The sequence below is a fragment of the Rhyacophila brunnea genome, unplaced genomic scaffold (genome assembly GCF_057557595.1).
Source record: "Rhyacophila brunnea isolate RB1 unplaced genomic scaffold, BYU_Rbru_1.0 scaffold_17, whole genome shotgun sequence".
Taxonomy (NCBI): domain Eukaryota; kingdom Metazoa; phylum Arthropoda; class Insecta; order Trichoptera; family Rhyacophilidae; genus Rhyacophila; species Rhyacophila brunnea.
Genome location: NW_028232827.1, coordinates 38,554,760 through 38,574,878, shown reverse-complemented (window position 1 = coordinate 38,574,878; position 20,119 = coordinate 38,554,760). Strand labels below are relative to the sequence as shown.

Here is a 20,119-nt window from a genome sequence, read left to right as displayed (position 1 = left end):
TTTTGTTTTTGCATATAGACCCCTCTTCGGGGGACGCCTTCAATTACATAATTACTGTGTGAAATTACACATTGCATATTTTTTGTTAAATTTGACTGTACCTACACATAATAATATGTGAACTTATCAATTTTTGGAAATAAGTTATTTAATTCCAATTTTTGAAACAATTTAATTGGAAGATAAAAAAGCCATCTTACGACGATAAAAAACAATACAATTTGAATATTTTTTAAAATATTTTATTAATGATTTATCTACAATATATTTCTTAAAGTAATTTAATTATTTACATAGAAACATCCGTCAAAAAAATAGTTTAGCAAATGGTAGTCAAAAAATATCATTTCGCAATGTAAACATAAAATTTTATGACGTATTGCTTTTGAATCGAAAATAATAAAAAAAAAAAACAAAAAAGTAATTAGATTTGTGATAAAATAAATAACCTATTAATACAACAAAGAAAATAAGGCAGGCTTCAAATGACGCATTGATTCATATTATGAATATTCAAAGAGGGGGCTCGATAAAAAAGAGGTGGATATTTCCTGCATTGGTAACATAGCAGTGATTTCATTTGAAATTTACACTAGTCAACGCATTGCTTATTGGCACCTCAGGACATCACAATTTGGAGTTGTTTGAAGTGTGAATGGATGGAAGATATTTAGAGAGCACCGCCGAGGTTGATGGCTTCGCATTCAGTATCGCTAATTGGACGCCTCTTGTACCGACGAGGAAGTTGCCAGTCTTCTAATATGCCTGCTGATGCTACCCCCTTTCCGCCTTTTCCCTGCAAATAATTCAAGAAATAATCAATAGAATAAAATATAAACTATGCAAGCCAGCAAGGCCAAGATAGCAATATTCCCTCAGAGATGTGCACAAATTTTTCCAACCTCCACACATAGAAATTTTGTAGAAAGTAGTATGCGATACCAGGTTTTTAGTTTGCCTAAATAGATGAAAAAATTACTGAAATTATATTACACCTGGCAATTTTTACATATTCTTCACAGACTCATTTCTCACTGGGCAAAATATATCATCAGGTTATTCTGTTTCATCCTTCACACTTAAGGTTTGAAGGGATGTAAAAACACACTATCCCTTTTCGTAATCAATTTACAGCAACATAATTACGTCATTTATCCTGTATAACATTTACTACAGAGTGTAGTTTATGATACACACACAACAGAAAATTTAAAAGGATCTCATATATAGAAAGATACTATCGATCCCTAGATCAGGTCTATTGTATCAACAAGCTATGAAGAATGATGCCTACATGGAGGCCTAAGACTAAATCAAGGTTTAATACCTGTCTGCAAACTCATGAAACGTGTACACATTATTTATTTATACACATATACACAGCATTTTTTCATTTAAAATTTAACATCAAATAAACCGGTGGGGTTATTCTAGCATGTGTATATTCATTGTTAATGCTACGCGCACCACCTGCGCGCATTAAGGTTCAAATACATTATCATCAAGGCATGTGCTGTTACAGTAAGCTGCCACTACGGGGAGAAAATATGTAATGTAGTTTTTCTTGGTATTTAAAATGTTATCAAACTGATGCTCCCATCCCGTAGTACATTTTAGACCTTTAAACGAACATTGTCAGTTAGCAAAATCTGCTGAAATCGCCAGAACAACAATGAGGTCACCTCACGCGTATCGCGCTACATCATGAACCGCACTAGTCAGTGAACGTTTTTTTTTTCTATTATCTGCAGGCCTACACATTTTCGACATTCTTTGTTTTTAGTGGTTTTCTCTGTCGATTTTCTATTAAATTATTATCTATTTCTGCTGTTTACGTCTACTATCTATGGTTTGTAGGTTGGCTTCTGTTCAAAATATTATCTATGGATGCAATATAGTAAGGTATTTTAATGTATACATACGTAGAAACTGTTAAAATTAACTGAAATTATTCATGCTAATTTCAGTTAATTTCAATACATTAGAGTTGGCACTCTCCATCATCGCCGTGGCAGAATATAATGTGATGATAATGTATTTGAACCTTTACCTTTAAAAGAACAGGCATACACTTCACCAGTGCCCATGCAGATGCTAAATTTCGCTATAAGAAACACTGGACCGCTGCTACAATAAATTTGTTAGTTTAGATAAAAAATATTTGTTTTTTACGGCAAAGCAATGAATTTATACAACACGAATGTTCATTATATCTTCCAAATAAAATGCTGATATCAACTGTCGTAGGAACAACATAAAATTGGTAAAGATACAGCACTCAATATCAAATAACTGTTATAATTTTTGAGGTTATGAAATTAATTCAAATATTATTCCAAACAACAGATTTTGAAACAAAACAGCATAAGAATAATGATGAATCAATATAGCCATAATAATGACATTTTCAATTGATTATAAATTCATTAGCTGGTTAAGTAACTGTTAGAAAAGAATATATTTACTTGTGCGCCTGCAGGGGATGCTGGTTTTGCAGCAGGTTGCCCGTGTTCCGGTAAGCCTCCTTGGCGGAATTTAATCATCGGAACCCTGGATGACATTCTCCGAATAGTGTTTGTAAACATTTTGCTAAATATTAATTAGCACAAATCCCTATGATAAAACTGTATTGACAAACTGACAGTTCAACTGTCGATGACGTAACGGAAATATTGCCATATCTTTAAGTACTAGTATTGCCAAGCCCATAAATACGATAAGATAAATTAAACAATAGAAAAATGAGATTTTCTTGATTAAAATATAATATCTAGATCTGTGATTAAATTATAATGTGATTTTAAACACACAAAAAATAAATATACTAGAAAAGATCTTAATATATTACTTTTATTTTGATCGAAATATTCTGTACAGAAAATTGCGCACACACTGTCTTGAAAGACATGAATGTCACTCTGTGCGATCTGTAATAAATGCCAATGACGCTGTCATATTCAACAACTAAATGAAGAAACAATCTGCAAAATAATAAAATTATTCATCTTGGGTCGGTTTGGAATTAACGCAGAGAAAACAATGTTTTGTTAGCACCAATCCTGATTTCCATTTCCCCTCCTGACTCAAATGGCTGGAACAATATTTACCTCGATGCAGAAAATCTAGAACTTACTCATGACTGTACTGAAAACTTAAAACAGGTTCCTGAAACCAAATTCTGCCTATGCGCTTGCATTCCTACTGTGCTGCTTTACGGTAACGAGTCATGGCACCATACAAACACTCGGAGCAACCTTATACTGAGCTTCGAGAACAGATGTTTACAGCCAGAGAACTCAGAAATAATGTTCTGTGTTTACGGCGGATACTAGGTGTGGGTGATAACTTTAGGAGTAACAAGGAGAAAAGATAGTGGACCATGTAATCTTTCATCACACTTAGAGTGAAGAAGTGATGTTGTCCTGGGTCAGCTACGTGCTTAGTTTTAATCAGGCCCGGAACTAAGCGGCATTTGGAAGATCACTAACTACTATCCACAGCGTGTATATTGCGAGGCTACAGGATGCTTTCAGGGTCTTTCATTCGGCGGCTCTGGGTTTGATTCCCGGTGAGGTCACAGTATATTTAAGTGATTTCTAATTATGTAGTCCGGGTGTATTACTAACTACACTACTGTCATTCGGTCTCATGGCCTGTTGTAGTGTTAAAAAAAGAATATATTTATTTATATCTGGGAGGACGCAAGACTGGCGAGCCACAGGGATTTTATTATTTGATTAATGATGTATTATAGCCCTTTCAAGCTCAGGTAATAAAAATAACTCGAAAGGTAAACATTCAAACCAAAAATTAAATCTGAATGTTATTTATCTGTGTTCAGAATCGGTGCTTTCCTGTTTCACCTCCAAAAAAATTCTATAGAATCCAGGCCGGTATCATTTATTAGCGCTTCTTCCTTATTTTCTTCTGCATCACTGTTTTTCCAAAATCCAAATCCAGGTCGAAAGCATTTAGTATTTAGCTTTCCTTCCCAAAATGCTTTTTTCCACATGAGTGCTTCGATGTCATTCAGATTTTTTTTTCATCTCTAGTAAAAATTATATAGCATGTCACTTGCCAAAACAAATGTTCTATCTCTCGTTCATGATGACAGCATGTATAAATAATAAAATACTATATTTGCTTTTATAATAAATAAAATTCTATTTTTTATATCTATAAATGTTATGTCGAACAATCTGTGGAAGAAAACGACAATGATATTCATGTTTGCAAAGTGACAAAGTGATTTTTTAGCCTTTCTTATTACTGATCGTGCCATCGTAGTCGTCATATTTAGAAGTAAAACAAAATATATGGAAATATGTAATTTGATTTACATACATAGTTTTGTTCAACCTTCATAATATCAGTTCTATCGAATTTCAGTTTGAAATAAAACAAAATTAATTGCATTGGGAGATATTTATTATCTAAATAGTTCCAAACATTTTATTGCATTGTAAAAATGCATGTATCGTAAAAAACGTTGTAAATGAAACACACATTGTAAGGTTCTCTTTAAAGTATTAAAACTTTTCACATCTTATAATAATATTAATAGCTAGTACTTATATTATTACTATCTAAAGATATGCGTAACAAAACAGAACCTTTCAGCTTATATGAATCAACAAAATTAAAACTGAGTTTATTGAGAAATGTGTCTTTTTAAATTTACAATAGTTTTGATAACACAAATAAAAATTTAAATCATAATATAACATCGCTTAATTTATTAGTTTCTTAACAATTTCATACATTTATTCAGTTCGTTACTCTCATATTATTATCATGATACAAAACGAAAGTTTCCAACAAACTTTTCTTCCAAACAGACTAAGGTGGACTAACCTCACTATATTATTCATGACAAGATCTCCGACAAAATGCGGATAACAATGTACGTTTGGAGATAAATGCACCAGTGTTACGACAGTTACGTGAGAATCTATTATACGGGGTGGCGGAAGTTTTTGCCGGCGTACTTGGCGCCAGCGCCGAGCTCCTCCTCAATACGGAGGATCTGGTTGTACTTGGCGAGACGCTCCGAGCGGCACGGGGCTCCTGTCTTGATCTGACCGGTCGACAGACCTACCACCAAGTCTGCGATGAAGGAATCCTCAGTCTCACCAGATCTGAAATAAATAATATTATGTACTGATATTTTAACATCTAAGTCAGTCGGAGATGATCTGTCATAAATTGGAAGGTATGAAATATTTCATGAGAATGTTATACTGACATAAAATTGATCATTTTTGTTTATTATTGAATGGGAGTTCAAACATGTGACATAATTTAGACATGGGGGGTAAAAGATTTAGTGATAAACTGTGGCGATGGGGAGAAGAACGGATCTAAAAATACCAAAAATAATTTCATGCAAGCCTGCAAGCAGACTACAGGAAAATATCCCTGTACTTTCTGTGTTGCTTTTACCTAAAATTACCAAGGTAAGTATTATTTTAAAATCTTGATGTAGATATTATGATATAGATAAAACGGAGATCATAAGTGACAATAGAAAGATTTAATGATAAATAATTAAGATAAAAATTGAATTTTCTATAATGTGATGATTAGAGTTTTATTATTGTTTACCATTATTCATATTGTTTATGGTTGATTGATATTGTTTGGTTATCTATAAAAGTTCCAGAGATATTGAATTGACAAGCAAATTGTCATTTTGTTTAGTTAGTTGATTGGCTGATTGTTTTGTTTTACTTTTTATGGCTGATGAGTAGACACCGGACATCTGGAGTCCTTTTTTTTTGGGACGGACTCGAATATTACAACATTTTTTAATTAAAAAATGCGTTAATAATTTATGGAACCTATGTTTTTCAGAAAAATAAGTTGTACGATGTAGTAGGTACAATGAAATATGAAATAAATGATATTGATAATATGTGCAAGAGACTTTATCGATACTTAATTATACAGAAACGCTGCTATTAGTAGGTAGATATACTATACTATTTAGAGAAATTAATGAAGCGCTTACGTATAGAGTGGAAAAATTAGTTGTTAATAGTAATATCTATAATATTTAATAATATTCCACTTTTTATATACATACCTATTATTGTAATCAAAGTTTAAAATTTCTACTAAACTACTTTTATTTTTACTATCAAATAACAAATCACACTTGCTCCCATAATGAGAAGGACCTGACAGCTAGTGTATTATTAAAATCGTACCAAATCTGAATGATTTCGTATATTATGTTGATACTACGAAAATATATAATATGAAAACATATTATTATATTATATGGATTTATGGATGGGTAAAATGGGGAATATCGGACCTATGTGGTTAATGAAACCCTTTAGAAAAAGTTTCGTACGAAAGATACTTCAAATCGTACTTTTGTGTTTCAAGCAAGTGGTTGGACATATTGAGATATTCGATTTTAATATATAGGTACTGATGTTGTAATGTTTTTTTTGACATTTTATAGGCCATTTTCAAAAACTTTATATTCATCATGCAAAATATGTAAGTACATGCGTTTTCTGTTAATTGCTACTCCCTAATACTATAAATTATATATCATAGTATTATTTCAATGAAATATATAAACCCGATATAATTATTTATTTCGGAAGTTATCAAAATGATACAATCATAATTAGTCGACATTGATACATTGTGTATATATAGTACCTAATACCATTGATAATAAATTATTTTATCAAGAAAATATTAGATATAAATAGGTATAACACAGTTGCAGTGCCTACCATTTGCCTTAACAAGTTGACCTTGGTTCTAATAGTTCATTGATTTATCCAATCTGGGAGTTCACACATGAAACTATAATTTGATGTTATAGTAATATGGTAGAAAAAACAAAAAAAACTTAACCTGCGCGTTTGTTAACTGATCTACGTATTTTCTTAAAATCGGAGATCACTTCAGTTTTGACGATTATGGATTATAGCTTAAAATTGTTTATTTGTTTTTATTTAGTGAGTAGGTATATTTCGTGATATTTCACATTAGCTGGTTCCATTGTTTAAGGGAAATGACGATTTAACGGGCTTACCTATTGAATGTATTAATAGTATGTAATATATTCATTACGGGTTTTTCACAAACACTTCAGATAATCAAAATTTGTTTTTTACTTGATCCTTTACTAATAGGTAAGAAGGTTTTAACAATCTTTTATTATGTCAATGTGCATTTACGATCGGTGAGTGCGCATAGTGCACGAAGAAGCCAGAAGGCATAAGCCGGGTCGTAAATAATGACTAATAGAATACCTAGTACAAAACATAAATCAATTAGAATTTATTGATTAATATTTTTGCCACTCGTACCCGTTAGATATAGGGACCATTATACCACTTTCCTCTAGAAGGTGTATAAGGTACTTTTGAACACTTTGTACATTTTGCATTTTTGTTTATTGTTATTAAATCTTAGTTGATATTATTCTTAGATAAAAATAACAACAATGGATGAAATATAATATTCCTAAATATTATAATATGTCACATATATAATATTGTGTAAGTATATAATATATAATTATCAAGCCTCGATAGCGAAGGCTGCGTGACTAGCAAATGCACTTACGACCTATGTAAACCTGCCGCTTTGTAATTTTATTCTTGTAAATCCACGGTATTATAGATGGTTGCACTATTATATCTAAAATGTAAACATCAATTTATATGCAATATTGGTATATACTACAGCTGATGATGATACATACTATCGTATGGAAAATAATTCATTTTTAAGTTGTGGGTTTCTTGTACGTATCATGCGACAAAAGCAATAAAATCGTCTTCAAGTTTTTGTCATTGGTCGGGAACCTTTTTTGATACATACACCTACGGCAGGTGAATTTTAAACACAGCAAATTTTTCACAGTTTTGAAGTTACGCTATTTCTTAATGTATATAAACCAGTCATTTAATAAATAAGGACAAATATCACCAACAAGTTAGTTCAAGTAAACAATCGACTCCCACGTCCTCTATACTTAATTGACTTTTTATGCAATAATATGTACCTACCTATATTTTGTACTGTTATTCAATTGAAAATGTCCATTAGGATAAAATCGGTTGAATATCAACATTATGGAATAAATGTGGAAAAAGTACGAAAGTACATATTATAAAGTGTTTTAATGAAATATGTATCTAGGTACCAGTCGTTTTATGTGATGAATAGTTCTTTACACTTTATAATATGTAAGTATTTAAATCAAATACATAATATAATCATATATCAGATAATTTCTTTTTAATAACAACATTTAAATAAAATGCTAATTATGTCGAATGGCCACCTAATCGGCGCGCCTTTAGCGTACAATGTATTAAATGGGACGGCGGGACTTTTTTTAATGTTACACACCTACAAACTTACCTGTAGAATGGCCAAAAATGGAACTACGAATTACCATAGGACGCCATTTTGAAAATTTCATTCGAATGTCAGATTTTGTCCAGTTACTAGTCTTGATTGGGTAGTTTTCGACAATGGCTCCATTTTTTTTGTAGTACTTATTCCACTTTTAATCAATAAATTAGGACCGGTTTCATCCGCCTCAGAGGGACATTTTCAACTGAATCTTCCCTTGTTCGGTTGAAAATGTCCCTCTGATGCGAACGAAACCGGTCCTAATTTATTGATTAAAAGTGGAATAAGTACTACAAAAAAATGCGTTTTTTTAATTAAACAACAATAAATATTAACGTAATACAATCACTAAGTGAAAATCTGAAGTATTACATGGGACGGCGGGACTTTTTTTTAACGTTACACACCTACAAACTTACCTGTAGAATGGCCAAAAATGGAACTACGAACTACCATAGGACGCCATTTTGAAAATTTCATTCGAATGTCAGATTTTGTCCAGTTACGAGTCTTGATTGGGTAGTTTTCGACAATGGCTCCATTTTTTTTGTAGTACTTATTCCACTTTTAATCTATAAATTAGGACCGGTTTCGTCCGCCTCAGAGGGACATTTTCAACTGAATCTTCCCTTGTTCAGTTGAAAATGTCCCTCTGATGCGAACGAAACCGGTCCTAATTTATTGAGTAAAAGTGGAATAAGTACTACAAAAAAATGCGTTTTATTAAATTAAACAACAATAAATATTAACGTAATACAATGACTAAGTGAAAATCTGAAGCAATATTATATTGCAAAACCTTTAGAAGAATGCAATTACGGCTTACGCAATACATAATATTATAATAGTAGGTTCAAACGAATATTTTCAGGGATGTCTCGCATCTACAGATGTACGCCACTGGTATTTTGAAGATGAAATTTCTTACGATCGATTTGATGAAATTCTTCAATGTCAATAGTTTATAATCAAATAGACCAGTTTGGGCAGAGCATCCTCAAAATACTTAAATATCTAAAGAAATAAACAAGTAGGTATGTGACTTTTTTATCGATATGTAGGTACGGTATTGTTGCTTGGTAATACTAATAGGTATCAATATGATACATTTAGAACATAAAACGGGTCAGCGGACAAAATCTTCCAATATTTGTATTTATATTAGTGGTAGGTACGCAAAAGCTATTCGATATTTAATTATGAAAAAACATATTCTACACGCATTTTATAAAAATGGTTTACCATTACTTACCTGCAATAAAACAAACCATCAATTTTGTAATGCGATCTTTTTAATTGCATTTTGCGAATTTGAATTCGTTTGTCGTAGCCGCAAGTCGCGTTATAATATTGGCAAGACGATTATCTTAATTACAATAATTACCATCGCACCTGAGCTGCCAGAAAAAACAACTGACTAATTGTAGAAATCCATACTAAGAATCATTTGGGCAAAAGTCTCCTTAGGATATTGGATTCGTCCACCATTTTAATGTGTTTTTTTATGGGTTGACGGTTAAAAACTTGAAAGATCCGGCCTTTACTGATGAGTCTTATGAATGAAAAATAAAGAAAGAGAACTGTTTATGATTATTGAATGATATTGCCCTCCTAATCACTATGATATTTTTATCTCCTATAATAAAAATATTTACTTAGGTACATAATGCTATTATTTGATGTTTTCTCTAGTAAAAATAGGATTATCAAAGATGCATAGATCTTCTACAAAGAATCACATTCATGACAATTGGTACACTTTTCAATTACAGAATAGTACAGCGGTTTCCAACCTGGGAGGCGCGATCTATTGCCAGGGGAGGCGCCAAAATTTTTTAATAAATTAATTTTTATACCATAATATCTACAAATAAAATATTTGGAGCGGAGAAATTTAAAAATGGCGCTTTTGCAAACGCTCTGTTTCGGTAATGCACAAAACGACCGCTGGTTGCATGAAAACAATAACCTCAAATTTAAATGTCACTCGTAGCTAAAGTGTCAACTGAAGCGTGTAGGCAGGGTGTGATATTGTTTTTTTAAATTGTTTTTGACGTGATTTCTTTAATATAATATAACAATAATACATGTCTTCACTTTTAAATGATTTCTACGCCAGATATATTGAAGCAAACAAAAATCTATTTCCTGAGTTCTTGGTTAGTTTGCTAATGCATTTTTCATATTATTTTATTAATAGTAAAAAAGTCGCCTGCGGCGCTGCTTTGTTTCAGGGCTATTAAATATTTTAAATATATGGGTGAAAGATCCTGGCCTGTGGGCCCTATTCAGTATGTGGAGCCCATGATAGAATCCATTAATTTTTCTCAATGAATGATGATGAATTTGGTTGACTTCTATTAAAATTGATTGTGGTAATAAACAAGCTCATTCGTCGCATGAAAAAAAAAAATTAATTAAAAAATGAATTTAATATAAGTAAGTAGTAAAAACTTGTGTGTTAAAAAAGGGTCTGTATTATTTAATGAAATAAAGGGGGGGAGGCGCCAAGATTAGATTTTTTTAAAGGGAGGCGTAGTAACATAAAGGTTGGAGACCACTGGAATAGTAGTTACCTGTGGGAGACCATGGTGCCCCATCCGTTGCTCTTGGCCAGGAGATGTGCTTTAATGGACTCTGTCACCGATCCGATCTGGTTCACTTTCAGGAGGAGGCAATTGCAGGACTTCTTTTCAATACCGGTTTGGATGCGCTTGGGGTTTGTTACCTGTATGATAAATAAAAATGTTAATATTGAAAAGGTATAACATGCAGTTCTTTGGGCTCATAGCCGGAACGGAAAATAATAATTTGGAAAGTCTCATCGTCAGCAGAAACATAGAGCGTCGATAAAGAAGAGAGGTCACATACACCAACAGTGTTTCACAACCTTTTGAGGCTACAGCTTCTTTCAAACCTTCCTTCCCTACTCTCTAAACACTTAATTTTTAATCGATTAAACAATATTTTGCAAGACACTGGATAGCATACCGTTTATGAAGCTCTGGTGACACATTGGTCTGACCGAGTGAAGGACGCTTTATTCAAATTTTACAAATAGATGCTGAGATGTACCTATTCAATTTTATTTTGCTTATATTTATTGCCGTGAAGGGTTTATTATAAAATAAAAATGGGCATATTATGTAGTTCTAATTAGAAAATACACTACAATGGAAAAAAGAAACTAACATTAAAAACAACCATAATGGAAATTAACATTGATAAAACACAAAAAGTCATTTACTATTACTATATTGAATTGTGGGCATATCGGCATCTGATAATGAATACCTCATATAGTTAACTTGCTGCGGTTGCGTTAAGTTTTAATGCGTGAGCTTTACTATGAGCGAGATTCTCCAACACACGAAAAAGAGGTGTTTATATTTCATTGAATTGTCCATTGCTTTAGGATTGAATCCAAAAAGTAAATTGATATCATACAATGATCAAAGGTTTAAAAAAAACTTACTGTGAGGTCATCACCGACAATCTGAATGCTGGTCTTGGAGGTGATGCTTGTCCATGCGCTCCAGTCGTCCTGGTCGAAGGGATCCTCGATGGAGACCATGGGGAACTCCTTGATGAAATCTAGGTACATGTCTTCCAGCTTAGCGGATGTCAGCCAGTCAGCTTTGTTGGATGCGGGGTTCTTGAAGTCCAGATCGTACATGCCTTCTTTGAAGAATTCTGACGCGGCTACGTCCATGCCGATGTCAATCTACAACAATAATAAACACCATTTAACATTTATATTTATTATGTTATGGTAATTTAAATGTGAAACTATATTCATAATTTGGAAACACCTATGTATGTTTCTGAGGTTTTCTAAATTATTTATGTTCAATGAAAAATGTTACAATCTTAAGACTTGCGAATTATTTTGTTAAATAAAAAATCATATTGACAGATTGGTGAGAGTGGCACAGCCGGATAGATTCTGACATCATAGTTAACTGTACCTCACTCTGCAGCAATGCTACAAGACTGATTCTATACACTGCAAGACTGATATGACAAGAAATAGGGAAACGAAAGAATGGTCTGAGGCTGGAGCTTGTGTAAAGTATAAAAAAAAAAGATTACCATTTTCACTCCTAAACTGAGTATATAGGCCTCCGCAGAGTGGTGGTTATATATCGTATAATTGTCATAATAATTTTACGATCTTTTCCACTATTTCAATAAGCACCATTTATGGCATGTCTCAAAGGTTTAAAAAAATAAGCGACATCTCGTTTCGCTTCACATATTGTATGGATTACGTTCACGTGAATCGAAAACTTTTTTTATATGAAGTTTGTTTCTCATAATTTCAAGACGTCTGCGGCGGCCCATATAATTGGTAAGCTATTTAAGGAGCGCTTATAGTTTACGTAAGTGCACATTTATTCAAAATAATTTATAAGATAATTTAAAAAAATAGTTTCTAGGGATTCAATCACAATTATAAATATTGATTGTTGTTAAAAATAATAAATAATTTATCTCGTGATTTTTATTTGTCAGTTAGTTTATTCATAGACTAAGACAATTTATTCAGCCAATTATGTGAGTTGAAATCTGATATTGTATCTAAGTCTGTGTTTTAAATATAGAAGTATTTTGAAATGTCTAGTTTACGGGTTAAATTATAAATTGTTATGGAACAGATTCACAACAACGGATATTTTCAATATATTTTGAGCGTATCTTGCGTTTATATTTAAGAAAATACATAATTCAAATTAATTGCTTAATTTTATACCATCAGTGAGCTTTTGAAATTTCATTGGTTTTTGTGTACCTAGCTATTCGTCAGTAGATATGTCGGATTATCTTCATATTTCCCGTAAATACATCCAACAAGTGTGCTTTCTCCACAGCCTACCTGTTTCCAAAAGTCACCCTTCGCCACTGCAGCCTTGTATTACCAGGAATGGTTATTAGCCCATTGTATCTTTGTACTGAATCAAACACATATTTTAAAAGCAAGATGTGATTTTTGCCAATTGTAGGATATAGTCACGGTTTCGAAGATGAACGCACTACTACTTTACCGATGTATGTACATACCTTGCCTGTGTATCCAGCCTTGGCAATAGCGTCGATGATGAGGCCGAGGGCATCTTTGTTGTTGAGGATGTTGGGAGCGAAACCACCCTCGTCTCCAACAGCGGTGGCGTCCAGGCCGAACTTGGTGTTGATGACTTTCTTCAGGTGGTGGTAGATCTCTGAGCCCATCTTCATTGCCTCCTTGAATGAAGATGCACCTGACAAAAACAATTCATAATATATAAATATTTTTAATATGCTTTACTGTAATTAGTCATGGCATCTTATTAAGCCTCAGAGTAAACATATTAAAATGGCTTTGAGGACAGTCGCTTGCGGCGGATACTGGATGGTACGACCTTGTCAGTAGAATAATGAGGACATACGAGAGTGGATCCTCTGTTCACAGCTGGATATAAGATACATAATTTGTGACTTGTGGCATGTATAGATGCGAATGCACTTCAGTCACGTACATAGAATGCGCGAAGGAGATACCATCAAGACGGGATATATATGTTGGACCTAGCTCCGCTACGTGCTGTGGATGTCAGAAGAGAACCTCAACCTGGCTTGCCTGTTCTTCAAGCCAACTGGATTCCGGCATCCTGCAAGGCCGCTAAATACTATCTATAGAGTGTATACAGCAGAGCTACGGGATGCTGGTATGACCTGGAACGATGCAAGAAGACTGACTAGAGATAGGGATTCTTGGAGGTGTCGTGTGGTGTCCATATGCCCCAGCTATGGGGCGGATATGGCCGAAGAAAAGAAGAAAGAAATTCAAACTATCCATCTTAAGTTTATGGGTGATCGGTAGTTGACGGTTTAACTACAGGGCTCAATATTCTAATGTTGCTCGCATGCTTCACTTTCATAATACAGATGTCATTATTGAGCTTACCGGTGGGGAAGATCATGAACTCCTGCATGGCGAGTTTGTTGCCAGCGTGTGATCCTCCATTGATGACGTTGAAAGCGGGAGTCGGCAGGATGATATTGTTGTTTCCGGCGAGGTCAGCAATGTGCTTGTACAAGGGGACACCCTTCTTGGCTGCTCCAGCCTTGCACACGGCGAGGGAGACTCCCAGAATGGCGTTGGCGCCAAACTTTGACTTGTTCTCTGTGCCGTCCAGGGCGATCATGAACTGGTCAATCTAGAAAAATAATAGAGATATTAAATTAATTCACAATTTATATTAAAAACACAAATTGATATTATCTGAGGCGATTAGTTTCAAAGTCAGTAACCTCAGTTGGATTTTTTTTCAATCTTTTTTTCTTGGCATGATTCTCAAAGTATTTTTCCATCATTTTAACAACTAACTTTAAACATAATTTTTTTTTATTAATTTTAAATTTTTTTAATTATTTACTAAAATAATTTCAAAAACTAAATATTCTATTTGCAGTCCTAAATGTGCCGAACGGTTTTCTGCGATTATCTCAAAATGTCAAAATATAGAGGTTACCGACATTGAAACTAACAGCGTCACTTGATGATACAAATACAGTCAGTTTGTGGCACCGATTGATGAAAAAACCAGCAGTCAAAGAAACTATCAAGCAATGTTCAGTTTGAGTTCAATGCTCATAATTATACTCGGTAAAAACTAAATGCCACTTGTTCAACACTTGAAGTTTGACGGGTCGCTTTACAATAGCGAACTACGATACCTTGTAAAGACTAGAGCAACCATATTCTGAGCTTAGAGAACAGATGCTGGGAGCGGACCAAGTAGCCTCTTATCATAACTAAAGTGAAGAAGTTATATTGATGACTTAATCCATGTCTCAACTTTTCCACTAAGAGCTGTTTCACACAGGACACCTATGGCAAGTCACCTGTGTGTCGAGATTCCGCATTTACATATAAATGACCGCGACACTCATGTGTCCCCATCTGAACGCACCAATTCAGTTACGTGTAAATGCGGAATCTCGCCACGCCGGTGGAGCCACACAGGTGTCCCGTGTGAAACGGGTCTTAGAATCATCAGCAACAGAATACTGGCATGACCTGGGAAGATACATGAAGACTGGTGAGTAATAAGGGTCCTTGGTATCCAAACGCTTCACTGAAAGAGTGGATACAGACGAAAATGAAGAAGAATAAGCGATGAGTAAAATATACCTCAGCCTGTTGGGTCACTTCAAAGGTCTGTTTGAGGAGCTCGGGGGCGATGATGCTGTTTACATTGTCGATGGCCTTGAGGACTCCCTTGCCGTGGTAGTTGGCCTTATCGTTGTCACGCAGCTCTAGAGCCTCATGGACTCCGGTGGAGGCGCCGGACGGGACAGCGGCACGGAACAAACCCAACTCTGTCACCTGGAAACAAAAAAATACCACTATTGTTGTAGTCGACGATCCGTGTGATGACATTTTATAATATAGTATAACCTCGGTTATCCGGATAACCTTTTTACTATCAGTTTCTTATGACTATAAGAAAAAGGTACAATTTAAAATATATTATAAAGAGTAAAAAAATGTGAAATTTTTCAGAGTAGATGTTTGTTTTATTATTTTTTGATTATCTGGACCACATTCATCCCCAAGTTCGGATAATCGAGGTTTGTAAATCAAAAAGCCATTGACATGTACTATAAATACTAAATAGATAGAATGAAAGTTAAGGGTTTACCGTGGAAATAGCTATAGGTACATTTAATAAATCATGAACTTTACTGTTGTAGTGAGTGAATCTAAAATTGTAGGTTCGGATCATGGTTGGTGCAGGTGGAAATAGGGTGAAGTTTGATACAAATCAATTTGCAATCTGCAAATTCAAAAGTTATTCCATGAATCCTTTTTTATAAGTTAATTACTATCATATAATAATTAGTCCCCCCCCATCTACTAGTACACAAATCTTCTCTTTTAAGAGGTTTGGCTGTGTAAACTTATAAACTTTTCTGAATGTTGGCAGACTAAAATATCAAAATATTTTTTCTAAATTTAAAATAACTAATTAAAAAAAAATGAGAGAAAGAATATTCAATGACGCATTTGTGTTCGAAAATATTGCTTACTACAGTCTTAAATTTTTAATTGCGTTTAATGTTGTATGTGTGTATGTAACATAGTCAAATAAGCGAAGACAACTCCCTATGATTGTTAACAATCAAGAGGAGTGACAACGTCATAGAATATGTGTGCACAGATCACATGACTCAAGACACAATACCAAATCGGGTCATGGTAATAATATACTAAAAATACTATTAATATAAAATCAAAATCAGCTAAAATTACTAAATAAATTTACTTTATACCCAAATATTTTAGCAATAGTGTCCTCAAAGTGGCCGCAATGTATCAGAATCTTTTCCTTTATTTTATGTCGATGGATACCGAATATATAATATGTACTATTATGCTGGTCACTGGTCACAATAAGTAACAACTTGACATTGGAGATGTATTCATTTAAATATAATAATTACATCGTAATATAATGTATCATGAATGTATTTTCAGGCAACAGGCGAGAGACGATATATCTAACTGTTCACTAGCAGAACATTTGTCTGAGCAGGCAATTGGCTATATACCTATTACTCAAAAACTCCTGGTAGGTAGACACGATTTCGGAGGTATTTGTGGATTCAATTTTTGAAATGATTATACCTATTATTAGTGCAAAGATATCACACAGACGTAGATATTCGATAGTACTTGGCACATTCAATAAAACTCATTTTTAACGAAAACAGGATTTCAAAAATTTTACAAGATAGACTGAAAATATAATGGTAAATGTGTTGCAGATGCCTACATGAGCTTTTATAACTTTATTTTTAGACCAAACCCAACCTAACTACCCCAACCTAATCTAACCTAACATAATCTCATAGCGCCTATACACGTGCATGGAATTACTGTCGGCAATCGTGCTTATTTTAAACTATCATGACAGTAACTGTTTACATGTAAAAGTGCTGACTGTCTCTCCAAACTCATTCTTCAAGAGTAAGCGAGGCGCGAGGTTGTCATTTTATACCACTATCAGACAGGTCGTATTGAAAATCGGTTGAGCTCAAAATGAGTAGTTCATTTTTTTACCAACATGTTCGCCCCTATTGCTCTAGATCGAAAATAATCTTACTTGCGTGTAATAAATCATCACAATTCGGAAGCTTCCAAACCTGTTTGATTCACGTACGCAATCTTGCCAACTGCATAATAATACATGTTTCCCCATACATTTACTTACTGTGCACAGTAAATCTATGCACATGTAAATGGGGTATTGGTGTGTGATAATGATGCATCGAAATGTATGAAAATATCAAATTATAAATTAACAGTTATTGGATCGAAAAGCATCTGCGCCGACAGAAAAAGGTCTTTTTCTGTCGGCGCAGATACTTTTCCATCCAATGATTGTTAATTTAAAATTTTTATACATTTCGATGCATCATTATCACAGACTAAGATTATATTAGGTTGGGGTAGGTTATGTTAGGTTGGGTTTGGTCTAAAAAGAAAGTTATAAAAACTCATGCGGGCATCTGCGGCACATTTACCAATATAACTTGTCTACTTGTAATAAACTGTTTTCGTAAAAAAAAATTATAAAAGCTCAAGTACTTATGCGGGCATCTGCGGCACCATAACCAATATAATATATTGTACCTACTTATTTAAAAAATACAAAATTAATTCCATTATGTAGGTATCTTAAATCATTCAATAAAAAATATCACATTAATTAGCATTACAGATTTATTCACAGATCTTATAGTTCATAAATCGTAAACTTTTTGATACCGATCAAAGGTCACATTCAAATACTAAAAATATAGAAAGCAGGGAATAATATAAAATTAATTTGATATCAGATCCACCTATTTTTGAGCTGTTCAATATTAAAAATAGTGTTTGATTATTTTTGTGCATTAGTAGGATATTTTTTTGGGGACATTATTACTTATTGCACATTTGACATTGAATTAATCTAATTGTTTACACTTACAAGGTCAACTTCGACGGTGGGGTTACCGCGAGAGTCGTAGATTTGACGAGCGAGGATGCTTTTGATGGGCATATTGAATGGATTCAAAACAGATCTGCAACAAGTTGAAAAAAGAAAAACATTAATTACATCTCAGTAAACACATTATATGGAATTATCAGGCCATTTTTACAACACTTCTTATAAATATAATATTACAATATGTATATTAATCATTAAGATGCACCGGATGGATTAATCTACTACCTGAGGCGCATTCTAGATAAAACTATTTGACCCCAAAAAGGTCGACTGAAATTTTAACTCGAGAGAAAAAAAGAGTGCCAACGAATTAAAAGTTAAATATTTTTGGGCGGTGATATTCTTATCAGTTCTAAAAATATTCTGATCGGAATCTAATGGTTTGAATTTATTTTATAGACGGAATCGCCGCGTAACCATCGGCCGGCATCCAGATTTTGCCATGTCAAAAAATGCCGGCCGCTAATAAAACTCAATAAGTATGTTGTAAAAGATTAAACATATTTAAAGTACAGTGGGTCTGAGCTTGGGAAAGTATTACATTTTTTTCAAACAACTGAGATAATAAATAGTTCAAATTAGAAAATACTCACTGTTAAATAAGACCAACCACACAGGAGTTCTAGCAATTTTGTACTGAAATATTTGCAGTTTTGACCTTCCCAAGGTGACACCGGTACTGCCAGTCTCATAAATTTGACATTGAATTTTTATTATTAAAAAACCTTTATATTACAAGAAGAAGACAATCATGAAATAAAGTTGATAATAATAAAGTATATCCATTATTTTTCAAAAATGATAATGAACATTAAATTCCAGTTAATAAAAATATTATACGCTTACCTATTCTTAATATTATACCCATCACGAATTTTTGTTATAAGGTTGGTACTGTAATGATAAAATAGTAATAATTTAATTTCATAGATGTCGGTATACAACAATATTATGTTAAAATTAATGCATTTGCAAAAATAAAAAAACAGTATTTATTTTCTGAAAAATCTCAGACGTTAAAAAAAGCAGTGTTCCCCAAATGGATTCCGCGGAACCCAGAGTTCCACGTGGTAAAATTAAGGTTATTCCGTGTATTTTTAGCAGTATATTGTTTTTTTAAATAATTACTGAGTACTTAGTAGGTGTTATGAAGCACTCACTGATCGCGACCCCCTTTTGTAGTACCTAGCCAAGTAACATGAGACCCTTCACCATATTGGATTAATATCCTTTATTATTAATTAGGAAACACATCTACTACTAATTACAAAATAAAATTCTATAAGTAAATTCATTATCATTTAATTAAGTATCACAATAAATCATCACATAGACATTCTAATATTTTAAAATGTCAATGTCAGCTAAGTAAAATAACGCCTAAAATAGACTTTTACTATTAGAGAAAATTTGTGGTGTGTTTTTATCTCACTTAACTGCTCGACTCGCCACGCCGAGCCCCCGACTGAAGCCCGACCCCCCGCTGTGAGGGCCATACCCAGGACCCCCATATTGGTAGGACCCCAGAACTCGAAAAGTAAAATTTGCAAATATTGATGAAAATTCCTCTAGGCTGACCTCGCTCGAATGAAGATGCAAGGTTCAAAAACTGGACTGGAAAAGGTGGGTAGCTATTGTGAAAAAAAAAATTGTAGATATCCAACTCAATGGCAATACATAATATT

At 33.5% G+C, this 20,119-nt stretch overlaps 2 protein-coding genes across 2 annotated transcripts; both read right to left on the bottom strand.

Annotated features, from left to right (window-relative positions):
- Positions 1–226: 226 nt before the first annotated feature.
- On the bottom strand, positions 227–2,662 carry LOC147074051 (uncharacterized). Its single transcript, XM_085944599.1, has 2 exons — positions 2,466–2,662; positions 227–796 (listed from the first exon to the last, which is right to left on the bottom strand). Exons 1-2 carry the CDS (start codon positions 2,583–2,585, stop codon positions 671–673), a joined length of 246 nt encoding a protein of 81 aa, XP_085800725.1. The 5' UTR covers positions 2,586–2,662; the 3' UTR covers positions 227–670.
- A 1,748-nt stretch (positions 2,663–4,410) lies between these two features.
- On the bottom strand, positions 4,411–19,072 carry Eno (alpha-enolase). Its single transcript, XM_085944139.1, has 8 exons — positions 19,028–19,072; positions 18,414–18,507; positions 15,569–15,763; positions 14,339–14,591; positions 13,456–13,652; positions 11,870–12,118; positions 10,971–11,122; positions 4,411–5,138 (listed from the first exon to the last, which is right to left on the bottom strand). Exons 2-8 carry the CDS (start codon positions 18,483–18,485, stop codon positions 4,955–4,957), a joined length of 1,302 nt encoding a protein of 433 aa, XP_085800265.1. The 5' UTR covers positions 18,486–18,507; positions 19,028–19,072; the 3' UTR covers positions 4,411–4,954.
- Between the last annotated feature and the right edge of the window lie 1,047 nt (positions 19,073–20,119).